The sequence below is a fragment of the Leopardus geoffroyi genome, chromosome E1 (genome assembly GCF_018350155.1).
Source record: "Leopardus geoffroyi isolate Oge1 chromosome E1, O.geoffroyi_Oge1_pat1.0, whole genome shotgun sequence".
NCBI lineage: Eukaryota > Metazoa > Chordata > Mammalia > Carnivora > Felidae > Leopardus > Leopardus geoffroyi.
In genome coordinates, this window is record NC_059330.1 from 19,284,874 (window position 1) to 19,308,109 (window position 23,236).

At 38.0% G+C, this 23,236-nt stretch overlaps 3 protein-coding genes across 17 annotated transcripts in view; 1 reads left to right on the plus strand and 2 right to left on the minus strand.

Annotated features, from left to right (window-relative positions):
• Positions 1–23,236, plus strand: part of NF1 (neurofibromin 1) — a 249,817-nt gene that overhangs the window by 173,153 nt on the left and 53,428 nt on the right. The window lies entirely within an intron of this gene.
• Positions 3,212–5,942, minus strand: OMG (oligodendrocyte myelin glycoprotein). Its single transcript, XM_045488019.1, has 2 exons — positions 5,759–5,942; positions 3,212–4,908 (listed from the first exon to the last, which is right to left on the minus strand). The coding sequence occupies exons 1-2, from the start codon at positions 5,759–5,761 to the stop codon at positions 3,580–3,582; spliced, it is 1,332 nt and encodes a 443-aa protein (XP_045343975.1). The 5' UTR covers positions 5,762–5,942; the 3' UTR covers positions 3,212–3,579.
• Positions 14,113–22,590, minus strand: EVI2B (ecotropic viral integration site 2B). Its single transcript, XM_045488017.1, has 2 exons — positions 22,366–22,590; positions 14,113–15,867 (listed from the first exon to the last, which is right to left on the minus strand). Exon 2 carries the CDS (start codon positions 15,852–15,854, stop codon positions 14,499–14,501), a length of 1,356 nt encoding a protein of 451 aa, XP_045343973.1. The 5' UTR covers positions 15,855–15,867; positions 22,366–22,590; the 3' UTR covers positions 14,113–14,498.

The window sequence follows — 23,236 nt, forward strand, 5'->3', positions numbered from 1 at the left end:
TGTATATTTGCTTTGTTGTTGCTGCAATGAACGGTATCTTTCTTCTGTAATTTTCTAACTATTTGTTGCCAACACACAAGAAAATCCTTCATGTTTCCATGTGCTTTTTGTTATTTAAGGTTATTCTTTTGAAGGCATTCCTGAGGAATCCTTTGGGTAGACCATTATTTCAGTTTATTAATAGTAATAATTTTGTTTCCTATTTCCATATAATTGTATCTGTTATTCCTGTTCTGGAATGTCCCAAATAATGTTGAAAAGATTGATGACAAAATAGGCATCGTTGTTCTGATTCTGATTTTAATAGAAATATAACTTGTCACTTTTAACTGTGATGCTGGCTGGTAGTTTGCCATGCATGCTCTCATTCTTTGTCTAGTTCTTAAAACGCATTGCATAAGGAATAATGTTAAAAAAGATTTGAGGTTGACTTTCATTTGACATCTTTGGTGTTGGTTAAAGGAATTTGCTGCTGCTTCAGAGCATTGTTATGGAAGGTTATTGAATAGCACATACTTGTGATCTTTTAATTTAGCCACAGAAGACATCTTCTTCTTCTGCTGTGATAGTGAATGTTTCTCTTTCTTCTGCATCCCTGTTCCACTCATACATCTGAACCTGAACTCTGGAGGGTGGAAAAGCAGCGACTGAAGCCAGCACACCCTTTCATTCTCTTGCTGTTAAGGTGTGGAGCTTGGGTATTCCTACCTGCATTTCTCAAAAGCATTGGGCTTGGGCATATCCATAATAATAATAATAACCCTAACAACAGCAGCAGCAACATTACTGCATATAGAATGTGGGGGGGGGGGGGGAGCATGACAGTATGATAAGGCTGTCTGTGAATTATACCATTTGATCCTCAAGAAAAACACTATGAATAAGTTCTGCTAGTCCATTTTAGACATGAGGAAACCTTGACCCTGAGCAGTGGTAACATGGCCGGGATTGTACAGCTGAGAAGTGACAGAAGCAGGATTTAGGCCTAGAACTTCAGCACCAGAACTTTAGACACATGCTTCCCTGCTATTTTATCCTTTATTGCATTTACTTTGTATTTGTGCTCTTATTAGGGTCCTCTTGACTGGTGAGAAACAAAAGTTACTTATAAAATAGAATTAAGCCTGAGGGGTGGATGAATGAATGGATATATATCTAATGAGCTTGAGAGGACTAATGTATTTTGAAATGTTTATGGAGCCAGTAATACAGGAGTTCTTGTCTTAGTGGCAAATAATGAGTCCTCCTCCATTAAAAATGATAAGAACACAATTTCCTTGGAAGTTTATCTAATTACTTTAAGGCTAGGTAATACTTCTTTCTAAGGATTTGAAGTCTGTGTAGTTGACTTGTAAATTTACTCCGTTTTTTCCTTTGCGTTTTGCAGACAAGTCAGGAAGATTGGTGTAATCCATAGATGCTACTAATGCTGTAATCCATAATTTCACCTTCTTGTCACTTGTCCCTGTAGCACTTCTAAGACAGCATTGTATTTTTGGCACCCTCAGAGTGAAAGACATCTAAGAAACCTACTTGTTGGGAAGCTCACTCTATGTGTTTCAGAAACCTGACATAAGTGTTTGGTAGAGGAGGGTGTGTAAGTGACTAGTCTTTTTTTTTTTTTTTTAATGTTTATTTATTTTTGAGAGAGACAGAGACAGAATGCAAGTGGGTTAGGGGCAGAGAGAGAGGCAGACACAGAATCGGAAGCGGGCTCCAAGCTCTGAGCTGTCAGCACGGAGCCTGACGCAGGGCTCGAGAACTCATGAGCCGTGAGATCATGACCTGAGCCGAAGTCGGACGCTCAACCGACTGAGCCACCCAGGGGCCCCGTAAGTGAGTAGTCTTTACCATCGCTGGCAAAGCGACTAGGTCAGTGATGAGGAGGAGTGGAAGCAGCTTGCCCATTTAGAAAGGTAATGAATTTTAAAATCATTTAGGGGACTTTTTCAAATAACCCCCTTTCTTCATGGTGAGATTCCCTGCCATGGTGAGTTGGGTTTGCTGGGGCAGGGGAATGTTTAAGAGCCACTGTACTAGTCAGCCTAGGAGAGAAATGGCCTTATTTAAGCTTAACAGTAGTTTTCCCATAAGCCCGGGCCTTTAAAACCAAAAGAATACGTTAGAGGGTTATTCCTTTTCTGTCTCTCCAAATAGAAAGGTTCCCAAACCTGGAAAGAAGTCTTGTCTTATTTTAAAATTTCCTAGGAAGGAGCATCAGAGTTTCTTTCTGGACTCTTCCAACTCTAGGAATTGCTTGAAATAGAGCCTTCCTTATGTCTCACAATTTAAATCCCTCATTTGTGGCCTATTTCAGCTATGCTGTCTTGCATTTTAATCTAGCCTTGTTTCAGGGCTTCTTTTTCTGACTCATGGCTATTACTTTTGTTCGTCTCTAATTCATAAGGTGGCTTTCTTTTTTGTATTTGTAGAAAATTCGCCATTTTCTTCTAGCTGTGCCCAGTGCAGTTTGATTTGGAGTGTGAACATTGGTCTTAGGCCCAGCCCTAGTCCTGTATTGTGTGTTGTATTGGGTTCATCACCCAGTTGTGGCACCAGATGAATCCCGTCTTTTCTTCCCTTTCTCCTTGCCTGTTTCTTCCTTAGTAGTGCCCATGTTTGTTAGACCCCAGGATTTTCCCTGAATCTATCCTTATTTTTAATTGAGGTAAATCAGATTCTGACATCCAACGTACAAAAGGTAAATTTCCCTCTCCTATACGTAAAAGACTTTTAATTTTGTAAATGTGTAAATTTTTCATTAGTAAATGGTCTGTTAAATATGCGCTAAAACTGTCCCTTTACATATCTGTAAAGCCAAACTTTTTATGATATTTTTAATACTTTTCTTAAATGCAAAAAACAAAGCCGTTAAACTTTCCTTATTAAAATGCAAAGCCTAGTGTCTTCTAGCTTTTTGAAGAGCTTTTGTCCATTATATAATCTGTAAAGTAGCCAAGAGTTCCTCAGAAGCAGGACATCATTTAGATTTGAAACAATTATGGCTTGTGTGTAAAATAATGATGTGGCATAACCATTCATGGGGTAGCAACCACAGTTACACTTTAGTGGCAAAATCCTTGGATACCTCCAACATTTCTTTCATTTACCCCACAGACTTTACCAGAGTACCCTAGGACAAAAATGGTTCGGTCATTTCAATTACACTGAAAAGATTAAGTTGGTCTGACTAGAAAGCCAAATGACACAATTATGAGCATAGACCTTTTATTTTTTTTTTTTCCCAGATGTTTGACAGTGTAAACATACATAAAATACATATTAAAGTTTAGATGCTTTACATTTTGTGCAGTAAATTGAAGCCTCAAAAAGAAAACATTTCATTAAAAAGAAAGAAACTCAGTCGTGTTACTTAAGACAGTGAAATAGCAGCGAGTACCGAGACATTGTGCACTTCTTTTCTTTAAGACAAGTTACTTCGTGTACATCAGAGTCAGAAATGTGAGACTGGCTTTCTCGAATACTTATGTAGCTTGAATCACTGGTTAGATAGGGGCATATTTTCCCAACTGTACATCAGGGGGGAGCTCTTTCATTGGCTTCAAACGCTGCGGCCCCTCAGCCAGCCAGCATGACCACAGCATTGAGCATCAAGAGAAATGAAGCGTTTACTTTCCAAGCACTTGCCGCAGAAGGTAAGCGAGTCTTTACATTTGTGGTTGTCTCTTCCCTTCGGAAGTTAAGGGTTGTGCTTTGTTGAGGCATTTCAGAGAAATTACTTGGCATGCCACTAGTGATACTTAGGGTCATGGGTGTTGGGGACGATTTTGTTGAGCTAGTGAGGCTTGTGTTTGTAACGATTCCATCTTGGAGATGAATAGTTAGAGTTGCAGCTGCTGCTTCGTGTGAATTGATGGTTTCTAAGGACGTATCTTCGGGGTAGGGCACAAAAGCCTTGTCGGTGCTAGCAAAGGTGGTGTCTTTGCTTAGAGTGGCACCAAACGTTGTTTCCTTCGTTCGGTATTGTTTGGGGGTTTTGGTCACTTTGGACTGAGTTACCATACTCAGGGAGTTAATGGTGTCCACTGTCTGCATCCCACTTAGGGTGAACAAGCTTGAGGTAAATCCAGAAGGTGTGGGATATATGCTATGTTCCTTCAAAGATGATATTTGGCTAGAACAGGGAGTCCCTATCACATGGGCTTTTGTTTCCATCATCCACTTCAATAAGTAAGTGATGTTTTGTTTGTGGTCACATGACCACCTGTTATTGTGAAGGGTTATCTCCTGCAACTGAAAGAGTTGGTCAAAAGCTTGATCTGGAATGAATGTGAACTTATTATTGTGCAGGTAAAGATGTGTGAGATTTGTCAGGTTTATTAATGTTCCTGGAAGGATTTGTGTCAAGGAATTGTTAGACAGGTCCACGATATGTAGTTTGGAGGGCATGTTGGTTGGAACTGTCCACAGTTTGTTACTACTGAGGTTGAGAACCTCAAGACTTCTCAGTGTATTTTTAATGAGAACAACCTTTTCCAGCATATTCTTAGAAACATCCAGATATTTAAGGTTCCACTGATAAGCAGTATCAGATTTGTCAAGCAGTTTAATGTTGTTGTTAGCAGCAGACATGTTCCAGAGGGACCGAGGTAACTGAGCAGGCAGGCTTTCGAGCCTGTTGTTTGAAATATCCAGGGTCCTCAGATTGGTGTATTGGGTTAACTGGTTATGAAGATCGGTAAAATGGTTATAAGACAGATTTAAATGGATAATATTCTCTTGCAGTCCAGATGGTAATGTAGTCAAGTTTCTGCCTGAACAGTCCACATGCCTGTGCCTCTCTGTGCATATACATTGGAGAGGACAAATGCATAAAATACCAGGTGTCAGAAACAGAAGGATGAACAAGCTGGGAGACATTTTCAATATCTGATATTCCATCAAAGCCTGGAAACAAACAGATACACCCTTCTTTTAATATGCAAACACAATTAGGCATCTGCATGGGTCAGTTAGCATTAGGCAAAATTTTCAATAAACCTCGTTGTTGTTGAGTCCTTTTATAATTGTTCCAGTGATTAAACTAACAAAGCTCCCCTTCATTTATAGTCCAAATGCTTAATCCTTCAATTGGGGCTATGTGGTAGAGAGGGACTCTCTCCCCCTACTTGCTCCTGTATTTTCTCCCTTCTTTTTTCCCTTCCTTTACCAGTCTTTCTTATTTATCTTCCCAGAGCCTTAAAATTACAAAATGGCATTCTCTGCAAATAGAGAGTCAGAATCTTAAGCTGTTACTCTTTTTGAGAATATCCCTTCTTACTCAGATAGGAAAAAATGGCTGTCGTGCCTGGGGTTTTTTTTGTTTTTTTTGTTTTGTTTTGTTTTGTTTTTTAAATCTCTGCGGTAATGTAATAGTCAATATTGTGTATAGAGTAAGATTTGATTTAGATATTAAGACAATACTTTGAAATTCATCTTTGTCTCTTTGGGATAAATATGTCCTAGCAAAACATTTCAAGGCACTTGAAAAATTCAGACCAATACCATAATTTAAACCTCCCATTTTATAGTGATTTTTTAATGTATATTTCAGTGCCGATTCTAAAAGAAAGCAGCGTGTATATTTACAAAGTGAATGAATATTAAAAAGAAACCCCTCCACTGACACTGCAGCAAATTTCTGGTGCATGCACTTGCTTGCTACTAAATACATATTCAATCCTCACGTTGACTTTTTCTTTAAAAAAAGGAAAAAAATTCCCAAGTCAGTCTTTTACTGATCTAAATAACAGCTTACCATAGTGTCGTCTTCAGCAGCAGCATCTCATTTTCTCCGGGAAACTTAAGCTTTAAAGGTCGCCTTGCTCTGGAGAGTGGGAGCCGCTTCTGGCTGTGGGCTGTGCTTGCCCGCTCAGCTGCGTTGTGCGGCTGTGAGCCCGAGCTCTGCAGCCACCTGATCAGTCCACAGAGGACTGCAGCGCTGTCATTGGTGCTGACTCAAATTTAGTGCAAGAGGTGCACACGCAACAAAATGGGCCCCCCAAGTTTGTTTTTTTTTTTTTTTAATTTACAGCATGGAGCATGCCCATCTACCTCCCAATCTGCCAGAGGATGTGGTGCCTCGTGCCCATTAGACCTGGCCCTCACTCATTTCTGTGTATTTGAGCTCAGGTTCCACATTCTGACATTGCCTCATGAAGAATGTGCGGTTCTCTTTTTAAAGCCTCTACTCCTTATTCTTTTTACACGTTGGAAAATGTTGAACACAAACTTGACCGTCCTTTTCTAAGCTGTTAATTTAACTATTTTTAACTCCTGCCTTTTCATGTTCTTCTAAAATGGTTCAGTTGTCCTGTCACTTTTTAAAATAACGGAATACAATCTATGTTTCATTTTCGTGTGCTCCCCCAACATGCTGATTATTATGTATAATCAGCTTTTCAGATTTATCAACCACTTCAATCTTCCTTTTTCGGAAGTACCGAAGTACTTACATATGGGGTTATTTTGTCATTATCTTTCTGGTACAAAGGATCATTTAACCCAGACTACACATAAGCAAGACTACATTTTTAAATGAGCATCTCATGCTTTTAGTTAAATGCATATAGTCAGATAAACATGTTTTATTTTATGTCTTTTAGGTTAAGGATCTTTTTTCTCTATGCAACTCAACTTTGTTTAGTGAGTGGGTATATGTATTATTCCGTCCAGAGACATCTTCGATACAATAGGAGTGACCATGTATTCATTTGATTTTGTGTTTTAGAAATAATTGTATCAATTTTAGGTGATTTCTTCAGAACGTTTCACATTTTGCCTTACTGAGAAAGCAATTTATAGTTTTAAAATTGCATAGGGGAGCCTGGGTGGCTCAGTCAGTTGAGCATCTGACTTCAGCTCAGGTCCTGATCTCAGGGTTTGTGAGTTTGAGCCCCATATCGGGCTCTGTGCTGACCACTCGGAGCCTGGAGCCCACTTCAGATTCTGTGTCTCCCTCTCTCTCTGCCCTCCCCTGTTTGTGCTCTGTCTGTTTTTCAAAAATAATAAACATTAAAAAATTTTTTTAAAGAAATAAAATTGCACAAAATAACGTCAAAGGCAAAACTTTGGTCATGAGTTTTAGAAAATGTGACTAGATTTGTAGTAGCTTCTGCTTCACCCTTTAGTGGATTGATTGTATGAATAATCTGTAAAAGCTCAACTCTAATTCCCAGAATATCCAGTTTACCTTAGAAAAGAAAGCAAATAAAGTTATGGGATTTTCATTACCAAATTGTTACTATTTAAAAACCAATTCTTGGGGCACCTGGGTGGCTCAGTCGGTTAAGCGGCCGACTTCAGCTCAGGTCATGATCTCGCGGTCCGTGAGTTTGAGCCCCGTGTCGGGCTCTGTGCTGACAGCTCAGAGCCTGGAGCCTGTTTCGGATTCTGTGTCTCCCTCTCTCTGACCCTCCCCCATTCATGCTCTGTCTCTCTCTGTCTCAAAAATAAATAAACATTAAAAAAAATTTAAAAAATAAAAATAAAAACCAATTCTTCGCACGTTACATGTAAAGAAGATCTCCTTATGCCTTGTTGTTAATCCTTTGTTTTTCTCTAAATTATATTTGCCATTCCTTTGCCCCAGATTTTACCCCAAACAGAATTTATTATATTAAAATTTGAAGTTTATTTTCTTAGAAAAGAAACTATACTCTAAGAGTCACCTTTTGTATAAAATCCATGTTCCTCAAAAAATATCTATATTTTAAAAGTCTGCAGTGTTAGAGACTTATTATTGATTAGGTGCTTTATTCCCACTTTACTTGGAGAGTTCACCCTTGGACTCTTAATAAGATTCTTTCTATGGATTTCAGAAACCAGTCATCAATCTTAGTGCTTAAAAGTAATGTGTTAAAAATACTACGTTCAGCAATATTGTGGAAATAGAGAATGATTGTTTTGACATTTAGATTTCTTACATTTTAGCTCCTGTATATACTGTTATACTTCAAGGGATGAGACTGAGGGTCAGCTTACCAGACACCTAAATCTCTGTTACAATTTTAGGAAGTCTCATTACATCAATGTGGAAATAGAATTACCCAGTTCCATTATACTTACCGGTACTTTTTTTTTTTTCTGAAACCAGGAACATGTTATTTCATTAACTTACGGACTCAAATGAATTTGGGTTTAGGCTTTATTGAGATTAGATTCTGATGTATATACTAGAAAATTCCAATACGATGGTAGTGACAGTATTTCTCATTTCAAGTTTGGGGACATAACCAAATTTCTTCCTATTATTCAAAGATTATTATAAAATTTTCAAAAAGATAAAGGGGAAACATTTTTAATATATTTGAATTGTAACAATCTGCCCTTATGTTTTTGGAAGCTCTCATCAAGTAAAATAATACCATATATTACTATTACTCAAATAATTTTGTATAGCCTTAAGTGTTTGTTAAAACTTATTTTAGATACGATTTCAGACAAATTGCATTTTAGATAAGTCTGTCAAGTCAGGAGTTCCAGCTATTGAAGCAACTATTATATTCTAGAGACTAAGTGGTATATTCATTTAACATACTCTTTTGTGAAATGTCCTGTCCTGGGATATATTACCCCAACCTTGTGAAAGGTGTAACAGATTGCCCTGCCAGGGAACAACTGTCCCATGGTAATCAACAATTTAGAAGCCCAGTCGGTCTGTCTGTCTGTTTTTTTTTTTTTTTCTTTTTTTACCGATTCCCATTTTATATTTTTATGAAGTTTTTAAATCTTGGTTCGAGTATAGGTAACATACAGTGTTCTATTCGTTTCAGGTGTACAATATAGTGATTCAACAATTCTATACTTAGTGCTCGTCACCATAAGAGTACAGTAGTTTGTCTTTATTTCTTAAAAAAAATTTTTTTATTCTTATATATATTTTTAAGTTTATTTATTTTGAGAGAGACAGCGTGAGCAGGGGAGAGGCAGAGAGAGAGGGAGACAGCGCAGAGCCTGATGCAGGGCTTGAACTCACAAACTGTGAGATGATGACGTGAGCGCAAACCCAAGAGTCGAACGCTTAACCAACTGAGCCACCCAGGCGCCCCTAAAAAAAATATTTTTTTAAGTTTTTTCATTTTGAGAGGGACAGAGAGAGAGGGAGAGAGAATCTCAAGCACTGACAGTACGGAGCCCAGTGCAGGGCTAATACAGAATGCAAAGTCCTGACCTGAGCTGAAACCAAGAGTTGGGCGCTTAACCAACTGAGCCACCCTAGCACCCCTGTCTGTCTGTCTTTCTTTTTTTCTTTCTTCCTTTTTTTGGGGGGTTTTTTGTTTGTTTGTTTATTTTTGAGAGAGTCAGAGCATGAGCGGGAGAAGGGCAGAGAAAGAGGGAAACACAGAATCCAAAACAGGCTCCAGGCTCCAGGCTCCAGGCTCCAAGCTGTCAGCACAGAGCCTGATAGGGGGCTGGAACCCATGAGCCGTGAGATCATGACCTGAACTGAAGTTCGACACTTAACTGACTGAGCCACCCAGGCGCCCCTTCATTTCTTCATTTCTTATACTCATAACATCTGTCATGCTTATTTGAGAGTAAAAGTACTACATTTTCTGTTTGTAGTAACATAGTTGGCTATTCAGACTGAATTTTCTGCTGGAAACAAGAGTACTCAACAAAGTATTTAATGGCATGGATGAACTGACAAGATAGAAATGATCAGGTTAGAACCCATGTGGATCAGTTTCTTGTCCCACCTCCCCACCCCTTTTTTTCCCATGTCACTGGCTTGTTGCCAGAACTCATTTATTCCTTCTGGATTTATGTTTGCTTCCTTGTAAACATTTAATTTGTTTCTCTGTCCACCATATTTCCTATAAATGGTTCCTAACAGCATTAACAAAATTGTTCATTCGTATCATCGTACAATAGTTTCAAATAATGCCTGTATTGCTAGAGACAGATTACACACTATTGAATAAAATTTAAGATTTCTTTGTAGTTCTTTTTGTTCTTAGAATATAATTCACTAAGGATGTATAGTCCATTCTGTTGTCTAATACAACTTGAAATAATGTTGTTTTCTCTGTTTATGTCACCAACTTTACATAAAGTTGGGTTCATTTGTTTCTATTAGTTAATAGTTTTTAGGGACTGCTTAAGTCAAAACTATATAACAAGATATATTCAGAGAAATCTTGCTTCTGTGTCCCCTTCACCCTATTCTATTCTTCCTCCTATTGGTGGTGACTATTTGTATTAACTTTTGGTTTTATATTAACAGTCTGTCTGTCTGTCTTTTTTTTGCAAACATATTAAAATATGTATGTATTGTATGTTCTTATTCCCTTTGCTTGTATTAAGGGCTGTATACTAAATATGCTGTTATACATCTTATTCTTTTTTTCCTTAATATATCTTGAAGATCATTTCCCATCAGCAAATAGAGATCTTTCACATTCATTTCACAATGCTTAGTACTCTTTATGGGATTGTACTTACCATGGTTTATTCCACCAGTCCCTATTATGAACATCTGTGTTGTTACCAGACTTTTGCTGTTACAGATAATGCCAGTGAATACCCTGGCACCTAAGTAACTTCATATTTTGTCCGATGAATCTTTGAAAAAGATTCCTAGAAGTAGGATTGCTTGGTGAAAAGGTAAATGCATTTGGAATTTGTCTGGATATTACCGCATTTTTCTGTGTAGTCCATACCATTCTGCAGCCCCCTCAACAGTGAATCACGGTGTCATTCTCTGTCACCTCACCGTACACTTTGTTGTTGAACTGTTGGATTTATAGCAGTCCGCTGGGATCAGTATCTCAGGGTAATTTTAAATACAGTGCTCTAATTTGAAGAAAGTTGTACATCTTTCTGTTTTCAGGAGCCATAAAAATTTTTTCTTCTGTGACTGTCTTTTACATTTTGGACATTTTTTTCTATATTGTTGTGGGTCCTTCCTTCCCCCCAAATAGAATTATTTTTTTTTTAATTCGGAAATATTAGCCCTTTGTCTTATGGTTGCAAATTTTTTCCAGTTTGCCTTTGACTTTATTACAGTGGAATTTGCTTTTTGTTTTTTGACAGTTAAAAGTTTTTTATATAATTGGATTTTCCTTTTCTTTTTATTGCTTCTGGAGTTTGAGTCTCAGCTGGGAAGATTTTTTTCTTCCAGGTTATAAAGCAATTCTCATATTTTCTTCTATTACTTATATAATTTCATGTTTTATATGTATATCTCTGGTCTGTTTGGTGCTTATCCTAATGTATGGATCCACTTTTATCTTTTTCCAAATGTCTATCCAATTGTCCCCATATTTCTTCCACTGATTTGAGATTTGAGTCTATTTCTGGACTTCGCATTCCATTTGTCTAATCAGGTATAAGTATCACAGTGCATGATTATTATAATGTTTTAACTATAGGTGCCCAAATATTTCGCTACGTGACTTTTTGATTAGAACTAGGTAATAACAATTACAGCACACATCAATGTGTCCCCCACTACCAACACCAAATGGAGTACATGTGTGATACATATATGTTGCAATGCATGACATAGGTGCTCTTTGGTCCTCTACTAGTGGAAAGAGTCCTGACCCAGGAGTCAGGGAACAAACTCAGCTTTTAGCACCGCTACTAAGCAAGTCACTACTCTTTCTGGCCTATTTTCTCATCAGTTAATAAATAAAAGGAGTTGAACTGGATGGTCTTCAGGGTTGTTTCTGAATCTGGTTAGTGCTGATCTGGTAAGAGCACCACTGCCGTATGGTAGTTCAGTCTACGTTTTATCCCCCTGGGCCTTGTCCTTTTCCCATTTTCATGAAACAAAATTTTTCTTCCACTCTGGATCCTGGCTCTTCCATCTTTTTTGTAGGTTTTTCTTTGTTCCAGCACTTTCTTCTCTCCTGGATGTCTTTTATTAGCTTGCATTTCTTTCTGCTGATTAAGCAAGGATTGCCACTGTTTGGCTGCTCAGCTTCCACTGACCTCAGTGGGGAAAATTACATGCAGTAAATGGGAATTCTTTTTCCCCCTGGCAGAGAATTTTTTAAAAAAGACAACACCCAAAACTAGCTGCTGACAGTAAGACTGTTCTTCAGTTGTACAAAGAACAGAAGGAAGAAAGCTGCATGTAGGGTTTGAAGAAATCAGATGGGACTATGACCAGGTCATCGGCTCCTGATTTATCCGTAAGAGTTGGTGTTTCCCTATATTTCCCAGCACCCATCCTTCAAGAGATCAGGAAAAAAGGTAATGAGAAAGAAGAACAAAAGTGTGGAAAGAGCCTCTTGAGTAACCGTCTTACATGTGAAATGAGAAAGGTTGTGATGATTTAAAGCACATCAAAGTCTTGACCAAATATAAAAACATAGCTTATTTATCCTAAATAGAATTCAGGAAATTCATAGGAAATTCTTAAACTCCTGATTGCTGCTCAGTAGGATTAACCTTAAAAATGCTAAGTTTGAAAAACAACATGAAAGAAGCATTTTCAAGTGGGAGACAAAGAACCAATGTAATATGGCAAGAGACATGCTTCAGGAATAAATGCCAGGAAAATAAGTCCAAGGAAGTGTTTCTGCAGATAAGCCTTTTTAATGGTCAGTAAGGGATGGTTTAAAAGATTTAAAGGGAAATATTGTATATAAAATTCCAGTGTCCAGAAAAGCCCGCTAGTTTTTTGTTTTTGTTTTTGTTTTTTTACTAAAGTGGGAGCTTTGTTAGTTTCTTGAACACCAGTGCTACAAATAAATACTGTATTTGGTTCTGAAAAACCCCACAGTTATGAGGAGTTCTTCACGGTTAAACTACTGACAAGACCACCACATTTTATTCTGAGTGATGGCTAGGGTAAGGAAGAAGACCACATGCTTGTTGGGCAAAGAAACACTTTTGTGGGCACAGGCTGGCACCCCCACAAGCCTAGCCCAGGAACGCTCACCGCCTGGACTCTGACAAAGATTAGGTCCACCCCTACTCTGGTAACTCAGTTTCACCACTTGTCAGGTAATGGAGAAAAGACGAAATTCTGCATAGGAAAGGTGGTTTAAGAGTTTAAATGTATAGTGTCAGAAAGTGTCCATTTAGGGAAAGTTGAGAATCATCTGTATTTGATGTAGTCTGTTTTTCTTGGAAAAATCATTCAAATTTGGAATGGAGCCACAGAAGTGTGGTTTTGTGTGTGTGGTTTTATTTTTTGTTTTCCTTTATAAGATTTCATTTTGTTTGGGTGCTAGAGCCATAGAACGAAGAAATTTTTACAGATGCTTAGTTTTAGGAGCGCCTGGGTGGCTCAGTCGGTTAAGTGTCCAGCTCTTGATTTCTACTCAGGTTATGATCTCACAGTTTGTGAGTTCAAGCCCTGCATCAGGCTCTGTGCTGACAGTATGGAGCCTCCTTGGGATTCTGTCTCCCTGCTGCTGTCTCTGCCCCTACCCTGCTCGAATTCTCTTTTTCTCAAAATAAATAAATAAACTCAAAACAAATAAAATTTTAAAAAAGGATGTTGGTTTAAAAAATTGTGCTCCCCCAATGTCTACAGTTTATGGTGCATGCTTATATTTTTTTCAGAGTAAACATCCCCAATCCAACCCCCACCCCCACAAGTTGATGTTTTAACATACTTGCTTTACTCTTTCCAGTGAGAGCTAAAAGGAAATTTTTGTATTCTCAAACATGCATTTTAGTTTCTCATCCCCACAAACTTGGAATATGTATTTAATACTTGAGGTGTTAATTTAAAATTTGGAGTTTTAGAGCACCCTGCTGGCTCAGTCAGCAGAGCATGCGATTCTTAATCTTGGGGTTATAGGTTTGAGCCCCACATTGTGTGTGGAGATTACTTAAAATCAATCTTAAAGGGGCGCCTGGGTGGCTCAGTCAGTTAAGCGTCCGACTCTCAATTTCAGCTCAGGCCATGATCTCACACCTCGTGAGTTCAAGCCCCGCGTCAGGCTCTGTGCTGTGACAAGCTGCTTCCAATTCCGTGTCTCCCTCTCTCTGTCTGCCCCTTTCCTGCTCGTGTTCTGTCTCTCAGAAAGAAATAACATTTAAAAATTTTTTTTAATTAAAAACTTTAAATAAAATTTGAGTTTTGTTTAAAACTTGGAGTATGTATTTAATTTCTCATCCCCTCCCTCCCCATCTCAAACTTTGAAATGGAAAAACAAAGTGTTATTTATTCAATGTAACTTTACACACAGCTATTCAGGAAAAAAATATATATCCATTAGATGATATTAACTATACGTAGAGTGCTTATTTCCAAAGTGGCTAAGTTACTGACATACATACCATCCACATAGGTAAAATGTTCTCTACATTAAAGTTAGGTACAATAGCTAGTAAATAGATCACTGTTATGTCATTTTTTAAAAATAAGTTCCAGCCATGCACTTGGGCTTTAGCAGATTTCAGGTAGTTCCTGAATAAAAATCAAAATTGGCTACCAGTTGCCTTTTAATATATTTCATCACATGAAGAGAAAAAAAAGATGGAGTTCTGTAGGAAGGATGGAAAATCAGCTAAAAAGCAAATTACAGTATTTATAACAGTTCTTCAGGTGGGGGTGGCAAGGATTCACTGTGGTCTTGACCAGAGTCAGGAGGGATAGAGAATTCCTGACCCTGGATCTCATTGTGGGAATCTTCCTGGTTTTTCATGAAATCTTCTGGTGCCGGGGGCAAGTGAAATGAGTCGGGAGGAGGTGGAAATGATTGTTCAAACTCAGAATTGTAACCTTCACAGACTTGATTGAGACAGTCCAGAGATGGTGGGAGATTGGTGGACTCATTTGGAAGAGGAGATATCATTGTCATTGTGGGTTTGTCGGATTGGTTACTCTCCTGTCCTTCCAAATCAAGAAGTGGGGAAGGTGGTGGATAATCTGCATCATCTGAAGAAGAAATAGCAGTGCCGATCGTTGATCCCCCAGCACTCTCCTCTGATGTACCATTTACCTGATCTTTTATTTTCTCTGTTTTGGCGTTGTTGGAATCTCCAATGTGTTCACTTGATTCAAACAACTTAATTTCTAAGTCATCTGCTATGAGTGAGTTTTTGCTTGGTTTCCAGGGCATAAGTGAAACAATTGATGTCCTTTTCACGGGTGCTTCATTTTCTCTAAAGTTATCCAAACAGATGTCGGGGGTTTCACCATCGGCAAATGGAGACCTACCTGCCCAATTCTGATCATTTGAAACTGGTTTTCTCAAGCATTTCCATAGCACAATCATGATTATAGCTACAAACATAGACGTCAGAATTACGCCCACTAATGTGGCAGCTATCAAATTAGAATTGGTTTCCCGTGGGATGTTTGTGTTACTGGTAGTTTCTAGGATGAATCCTGGAGTCACCCTCTGTGAACTTTGGACACTTGGGGTTGGTGGTATAGATGGATTACGAACAGTTGGTAGTATTGGTTTTCCAGAAGACGTGTGGATAGATGATGGTTGTTGAGTGGAAGTGTAGAGAAATGGCGGCAGTTGTTTGGTAGAAGTATGGGCAGATGGTGGTAGTTGTCCGGCAGAGGTAAGCACAGGGAGTACTGTTTGTGGGGAGGAGGCGTTGGCCGTTGGTATTGGTTGTCTGGTGATGTTAGAGGCAGGTGGTTGCCCAGCAGAAGTGTGCGCTGCCGGTTTTTCAGAAGGAGCATAGGTCCCTGGTATTGATTGTCCACCAGCAACTTTGGCAGTTGATATTGGTTGTGCAGAAGAAACATGGTTGAATTCTGTTGGTTGACTCCAAGGATTCCCTGTTGTGTTTTGAGAATTAGCTGAGACATTGAGCCTTGATGATACAAATACAGGAGACTCTGTTGTAATTTCTTCTGTCGTTAAGAGAAATGTATCACTGAGGTGTCCACAAAACAAAATTAAGATGAAATATTTGGGATCCATTTCAGAATGTTGCCTTTTTATCAGTGGTTTTATAATGAAAGAGAGAAAGACAGGTGTTATTTGGTGTCTGGCACGAAGTAGGTAGGTATTTGAGAAGTATTTATCGTTTCTAATTTAGACTTCATACACTGCAGTGTAAATACTCTTGAATACATCCTAAACTTAACCATAAAACACGTGGACCTCAGAGGCAAACGTCTCTCTTCGTTCTTTCATAAGATCTGTACTTGGCCCTGCTACCCCTTTAGCTTCATTACCTCATAATCCTTCATTTCACAGTCCTACTTCTTAAACACATAGGCTCTGTGTGCTGGTTCCATATGCTCTCTACTTTTCTCTTCCTTGCGACTAGAAATATACCAGTCCTGTTGCTTTGAAGGACACCGATAATCATCTATTACCTAGTCCAACAGTCTTTTTCTTTATTCTTTCTTTTTCTTTTCTCCCTCTCTGAACCACTTTTGACACTATTGACTGTGCCTTCACTACTATTCAAGTAGCTCTTTGTGATAGTCTTCCTTTCATGTTAATCTCACTAGCTCCTGTTTTTCTCTTCTTAAATATGGGTACTTGGTATTCAGTCCTCACTCTTACCAGCTTTTCTCTGATCCTGAATCTATAAAATTTCAGCTCTCGCCTGTATGCCATAACTCCCAAACCTGCACGTCCAGCCTAAATCTCCTTAATTCCGATTGCTTTCCATGACTTCTTGGTGGACATCTCCATGTATGTATCCTACTGCCAGCAAATTTAACATACTCAGATCAATCCATCTTCATCATCTTTATGTCAAAACTGACTCCTCTCTTCTCTATTTTCATTAATGGTATTGCCTTTGGTAAGTTTTTCATGCACAGAGTCTACTGTGTTCGTAGGCTCTGCAGCATCCTCAGAGTCTAGCACTATGTCATTAGGACATATGTCATTAGGAGCTCATACTCTTAAAGGAGTCCACTCAACTCAGAATCCTAAGTGATCTCTGAATCTGAGACCGTTCTGTCCAGTTGGTTAGTGTTGTCTTGCCGATGCTCTCATTTATTTATCGATGAACACTATCTTTGTGTCAGGCCTGTTCTAGGTTTGAGAGACACCCCCCCCACACACACACACACACCCAAAATATAGTTTCTAGTTTTCTAGTGGTGGAAACAAGTAATAATTGTAATAATTTAATAAGTTTTCTCATAAATGTATGCAAGAGATGCACAGAGGAACTAACATAGCCTGGGAGGCCTTCAGGGAGGGTTTCTCGGAGAAGTAAAACTTGAACTGAATTTTGAAAGGTCTGTAAGAACGAATTAAGCAAATAAAATATTCCAGTCAAGGAAACAGCATATGGACACGGGTAGAGAAGGCACATGTGTAAGTTTGGCAGGCAGGGCTTTTTGTGGGATGTGGTAGATGGTAAAACTTGAAGAGTTAAGTTCCAGGTCTACTTCCAGCATGTAACTCTCCATCTAACTATGAGAACTAGTCATTTCATCTCTCCTGCTCTCAGTTGCCTCATCTCTAAAGTGAGGAGTTACACTAAGACGGTGTTCAACACTAGGTGTGAGATACCTGTTTTGTACATCATTAAACACAATGATAACTATTTGGTTGTTTCTTAACATTAGGGAAAGGAACATCTCAGGGTGTTAGATCCTGGTATATATGATTAGAAACTATATGTAGATTAGAAAGGGGTGTCTGGATGGCTCAGTTGGTTAAACAGCCGACTTCAGCTCAGGTCACGATCTCATGGCTCGAAGGCTCGTGAGTTCAAGCCCAACATCGGGCTTTGTGCTGACCACTTAGAGCCTGGAGCCTGCTTCGGATTCTGTGTCTCCTTTCTCTCTGCCCCTTCCCCCATTCACACTCTGTCTCTCTCTCAAAAATAAACATTTTAAGAAATCATTTAAAAAAAAAAGCGTTTAAAAAAAAAGTGTTATGTCACTATTAGTGACAGAATGGCATTTGTACCCAGGACCATCTGATTCTCAAGCATATGCTCTTTCTACTCGTCTAAACCACCTCAGGGTTTACATTTTGGCTCCTTTACAGCAAAGAGCCATGTATGTTAGGAGCTTAGTAAATACCTAACCTGTATTGGCTTCATGGCTCCTTTCCTTTTCAATTTTTCACTATCTATGAATACTTCTGCCAGAATGTAAGCAGAGAAGATGAAATCAAAGTTATTAAATTATGCTTTGTATCCATTTTGCAAAAGGCTTAATAGGGAAAGAAATGGAAACTTTTGGCATAAATATGGGGATTTGAATCATCTCTAGATGGTTATCCATGCACAGTTCCCACTTGCTATTCTTAAGAGCATCAACCCCTCAACAAGTTATTCTTCAGAGTTTCACTTTAGTTTTTTAAAAAATGCCATCCAAAGCAATGGAAAATATAGGCCATAAATTGGCTTCGGCCAAAAATGTTTCCTCTTTTGTGACTTCGCTTAAAATTTGTAAAAAACGCACATGGTTCCTCTTTTCAGTTAGCTGAAAAAGGCGTTAGAGAAGGAAAGACCTCAAACAGGAACATAGTTATAAACCTATTTTAATTTGTAAGATCAATTTTGATAGGTTCATAGCTTCTTTGGTCTTCCTGTGGTCCATAGGAAGACCATAAAACTTTTGAGTATATGAGATTTTTTGCTTGTCATTTAAGGGTTCCAGCAATATCAAAACCAAATTCTATTTTTTACCTATCTTATCTCTTTTTCCCACTCTTCAGTTAGCTGTCTACCCTCCTAGCATCTGCTACATCAGAGTGTTGGAATCTGTTAGAATTCTGCAGCAAATCAGAACAGCCCAGAAAAGAAAGAGCAGGATTCAAAAGAGGAATAAATAGGGGGCCTAATGGTGAAGAAACTGACTTTTTCTAACTCAGAGAAGTGAGGCAGTTGTTACGACCAGTGCAGAAAGAAAGTTCTTTAACATACGTAGTTTTTTAAATATATAAACCATGTGTACCTGAAGTACCAGCATTGCTTCTGTAGGGAGAAAGGCAGAAAGAAAGAACCATATGGGGCAGGGGAGTAAAAAGAAGATGTCAGATATGATGAAATGAAAAAGGAGTGCAAAGAAATAAAAAAAATAACACCAAGGAGAAAAATAAAGCAAAAATTAAAGGAAGCAGCAAACATATGGAAAAGGAGAAGGTCAATGGACTAGAGAAATTATTGAAAAGTTAATGAAAAGCTAAAGAAAAAGTAGTGGTTATGTAAACTAGCAAGAAATTAGGGTATTTGATTAAGGTGGGCAAAATTAGAAGTTGGGAGAGAAGATTGAAGTAGATGAAAGGCCCACGAAGTGCTGTGCTCTGTCACTAGCCTGTATCTGCGGACACAAGGAAGCAACCAAGAGCCGCCTTCCCAAATGGAGGACTTGACTCACCTGTCTTCTCAGACGCCCTTGTCTTTCATTTCAGGCTCTCCTATCTGTTTTAAGTATCCTGAAGACACTTGAAATTTTTTCCTGGCACTGTTCACAAGCATGCCTGCTCATTATTCTAAAGAACCCGTGCACGTAGCAAAGCATGTTTCTAAAAATCCCTTAGTCTGCTGCTCAAGTACATCCCAAATTTGTCTACCTTTGTATGCCAGTATCTTGCTCATTATTATAGGCTGACAACTTTGAGGTCAAAAATCTGTGATTTGGGTCCTTTGCTTTTCCTGAATATTTTAAAACGTTTTAAAAGAGGAAGGAAAACGACAGCTATAGTTTAACTAACTGTACAGGAAGTTACAGTGAAGCAGGAGTCCTCATATATTAGCCATGTTCTCATAAATATAATGGCATAAGGATATAAAGAGTATAGTTAGGGGCGCCTGGGTGGCTTAGTTGGTTAAGTGTCTGACTCTTGATTTCAGCTCAGGTCATGCATGATCTCACGGTTCATGAGATTGAGCCCCACGTTGGGCTCTGTGCTGACAGTGCAGAGCCTGCTGGGAATTCTCTCCCTCTCTCTCTGCTCCTCCCTTGCTCGTGTGTGTGTGTGTGTGTGTGTGTGTGTGTGTGTGTGTGTGTGTCTCAATAAATAAACTTTAAAAAAGAAAGTACAGTTAAAATTGATTCTGTTAAGTTGCATATGATAAGAAATAGGTCATTGTCATTTTTTTAATTTTTTTTAAAGTTTTTATTTATTTTTGAGACCGTATGAGCAGGAGAGGGGCAGAGAGAGGGGGAGACACAGAATCTGAAGCAGGCTCCAGGAGCTGAGCTGTCAGCATGGAGCCCGACATGGGGCTTGAACTCACGGAGTGTGAGATCATGACCTGAGCCGAAGTCGGACGCTCAACTGACTGAGCCACCCAGGCGCCCCAGGTCATTGTCATTTAAAGAGAATCATGGAGGGGCGCCTGGGTGGCGCAGTCGGTTAAGCATCCGACTTCAGCCAGGTCACGATCTCGCGTCCGTGAGTTCGAGCCCCGCGTCAGGCTCTGGGCTGATGGCTCAGAGCCTGGAGCCTGTTTCCGGTTCTGTGTCTCCCTCTCTCTCTGCCCCTCCCCCGTTCATGCTCTGTCTCTCTCTGTCCCAAAAATAAATAAACGTTGAAAAAATAAATAAATAAAATAAAGAGAATCATGGAGATTTGGAGAACATATTCTAGGGAAAAAGTCAAGTATAGGTATAATAATACCTGACTTATTATGGCTTTGATATTATTACTGTTTTGATGTAATAAGTTACAAGATAGATTAAAATTTATTATTAGTGTATCTCCAGCTGGTTGTTATTAAATCATAAAAGGAAGAAAACACCAATTCTTTGTCTTGAGGAAGAGTGGCAAAAGAGATTAACCTTGAACTATAATAGGAAATATTTGGTGACTTTTATCGATAATAATAGCTTTCATTTACTGAGTACCCATTAAATGTTAGGTACTACCCTATTTTAATGAGCAAGGTAGTGTTACCTTCATCTTATAGATAAAGAAACTGAGGCACAGAGATGTGGGGTAACTTGCCAGAGTGTCACAGCTGTAAATAGAGGCACTGTTAAAGAAATACCAGTTGTGTACCAGAGCCGTTTCCTTCTGTTCCCAGTCACTAGATATGCTGCACTGTCTTTCATAGTAAAATTACAAAGCAGGAATGTTTTATGAAGGAAGGAGACGTGGGATCTCTGAGAACAGATACGTAAATAACTTTTGGAGGCTGTCTTGAGTAAATGGTAGGGAAAAAACTAGAAAACCATGTAGTCCTGTGATTCTATGAAAACAGTTGTGGGATTTTGAATGGTTAGCCTATAAGCTATCATATTTGAGGTAACTTCTAAAGATTGGACATTGAAAGCATCGGATTTATATTTAACAAATTTGAACTTTTTCAGAATTCGTAATTTCCTTCCAAGTAGAGTTATACAGGAATTCGTTGAAAAACACAAGTACTGTTAAACTCACAAGTACCATCAAACTGACCCTTTGAAAATACAGACAAATCTTGTCTAAAAAAAAAAAAAGATAAAAATCTTTATTTTCTAACTTATGTAATAATTACTTAGAAAAAATCCAAAGTGGACTTCTATAAGGGAAAGTCATAAATATTTATGAAATGTTGAAATAGAGTATCACCCATTGTGAATTTATTCTGTGATATTACAAGTCTATGTAAACTAAACCCTTTGCAATTTTTGTTTTGGAGGGTATTTACTTTGTAACTGCCCAGTTTACTCACAGAATAGGCATGTTTTATGCATGGTAGCAATTTTCTATTATTTATCCTGTGAGTGTTTTTTTCCTATATCTAATACTGGTTACTAAAGGCTCAGATGATAATGTGTGGCATAAATACGTAGATGATATGAATACATGTACACACATTTTGTCATAACAGTTTTGTCTTAGTGAGCTTTAAAAATGAGCCATAATATTTTCCTTTAACTTAAATATAAAATTCTTACTTATTACTTAAATATAAATATAAAATTATTACTTAAGTATCACATTTTTACTTAAAATTCCATTTGTGTAAAAATTAAAGCATATGTAATAATGATAATTGAGTATCTCATCTAATCTCCTTTGCTTTCTTTTTAAATTAAGTGAAGGTGAAGATGACCGTTTTTACCATGGAAACTAAAGAGGATAAAAAAATAATTTAAATCTATGGATTATGTTACATGTAGCAACATCTTATAAGAAGCAAGTTAGAATTTTTCACAGTTGGTATTTGGGGCTTGTAAAGTCACTCATATCCCATGGATTCTAGTTTTACTTCTAACCCTTAGCTTTATCCACTGTGTTTATAGTTTATATCTTTTAATTACAGAACTAAGGCTAACTAACCATTGTGATTGAATAAACTTAAAAGGGCTTATATTATACAAACCTAGCTGAACATTTTTCTCCAAGGCAAGCTCAACACTGAATTTTTTTGATACCATGCAATAAATTACAAAACTGTTATAGACATCTTTAGACTAGCAGAGTTTATGTTTAAAACACTAACACCATTTTAGTTTTAAAAATAAACTTTACATATAACAAAGATCAAACCAGATTGCCTGTGTGAAAATTTTCTTACCTCAGCTGTTAACTTCTTTTTGCAGAATGCTAAGTTCTTGTTCTAACTGGACATTTTGGTGATTTGGCTAAGGAAGCAAAAGGGGTGGTTCAATTCAGATTAAAAATGGTCCTGTAGCAAACTGAAATGCTTTCTGTAGAAGAAGAGGAAGTGGATGGATAGTTGGTTCAGGAAGTGCAATAAGCCACAAAATGACTAAGAAAGGCACTACTTTAAGAGAACTTATTTTGAAACACGATTTGCAGCTCTATGATTTGAATGCTTTTAATTAATATTGGTAAGTAAACATTTGAGACTCTCTAGTAATGTGATTATATAATTTAAATATTTTGAATAGAACTTTAGAGGCAACTCACATAGTCTAAGGAAAAACTACCTGTTGGGTTATTACCCACAGTGAGATTTCTTTTCATAAGAGGCAAATGGTGTGTTCTGTTTACTTGATCACCTTTTGCAAGTTGCTGTACTTCTGAGTCATCATTTCCTTCTCCGGAGGAATATGTCACTTACTGAGCTGTTGTGAAGATTAAATAAGCTAACGTGTATAAATGCCTCTCACACAGTAGGTGGCCTGTGAATGTTAAGCTTCTTTCCTCCTACATAATTTAGACAAAGCCCAGGTAAACTTACAGTCAATTTTTTTTTGGACCAAATACGTAACGATTTTGGGAGTTCAAGAGCACAGCTCTTTGATTATCCACAAAATAGGTACTTCTCAGTAGAAGGTAAAATAAATTGGGAATCATTATTTAAATAAATTAACCAAGCAAAATATATTGAAAAGAGAATGCGTCAGTCTGAATAAAAATTTTCTTTGGACAGGTCACCTTGTAGCCTCTTTCCTCATCCAAAAAAGGGAGATCATAATTCC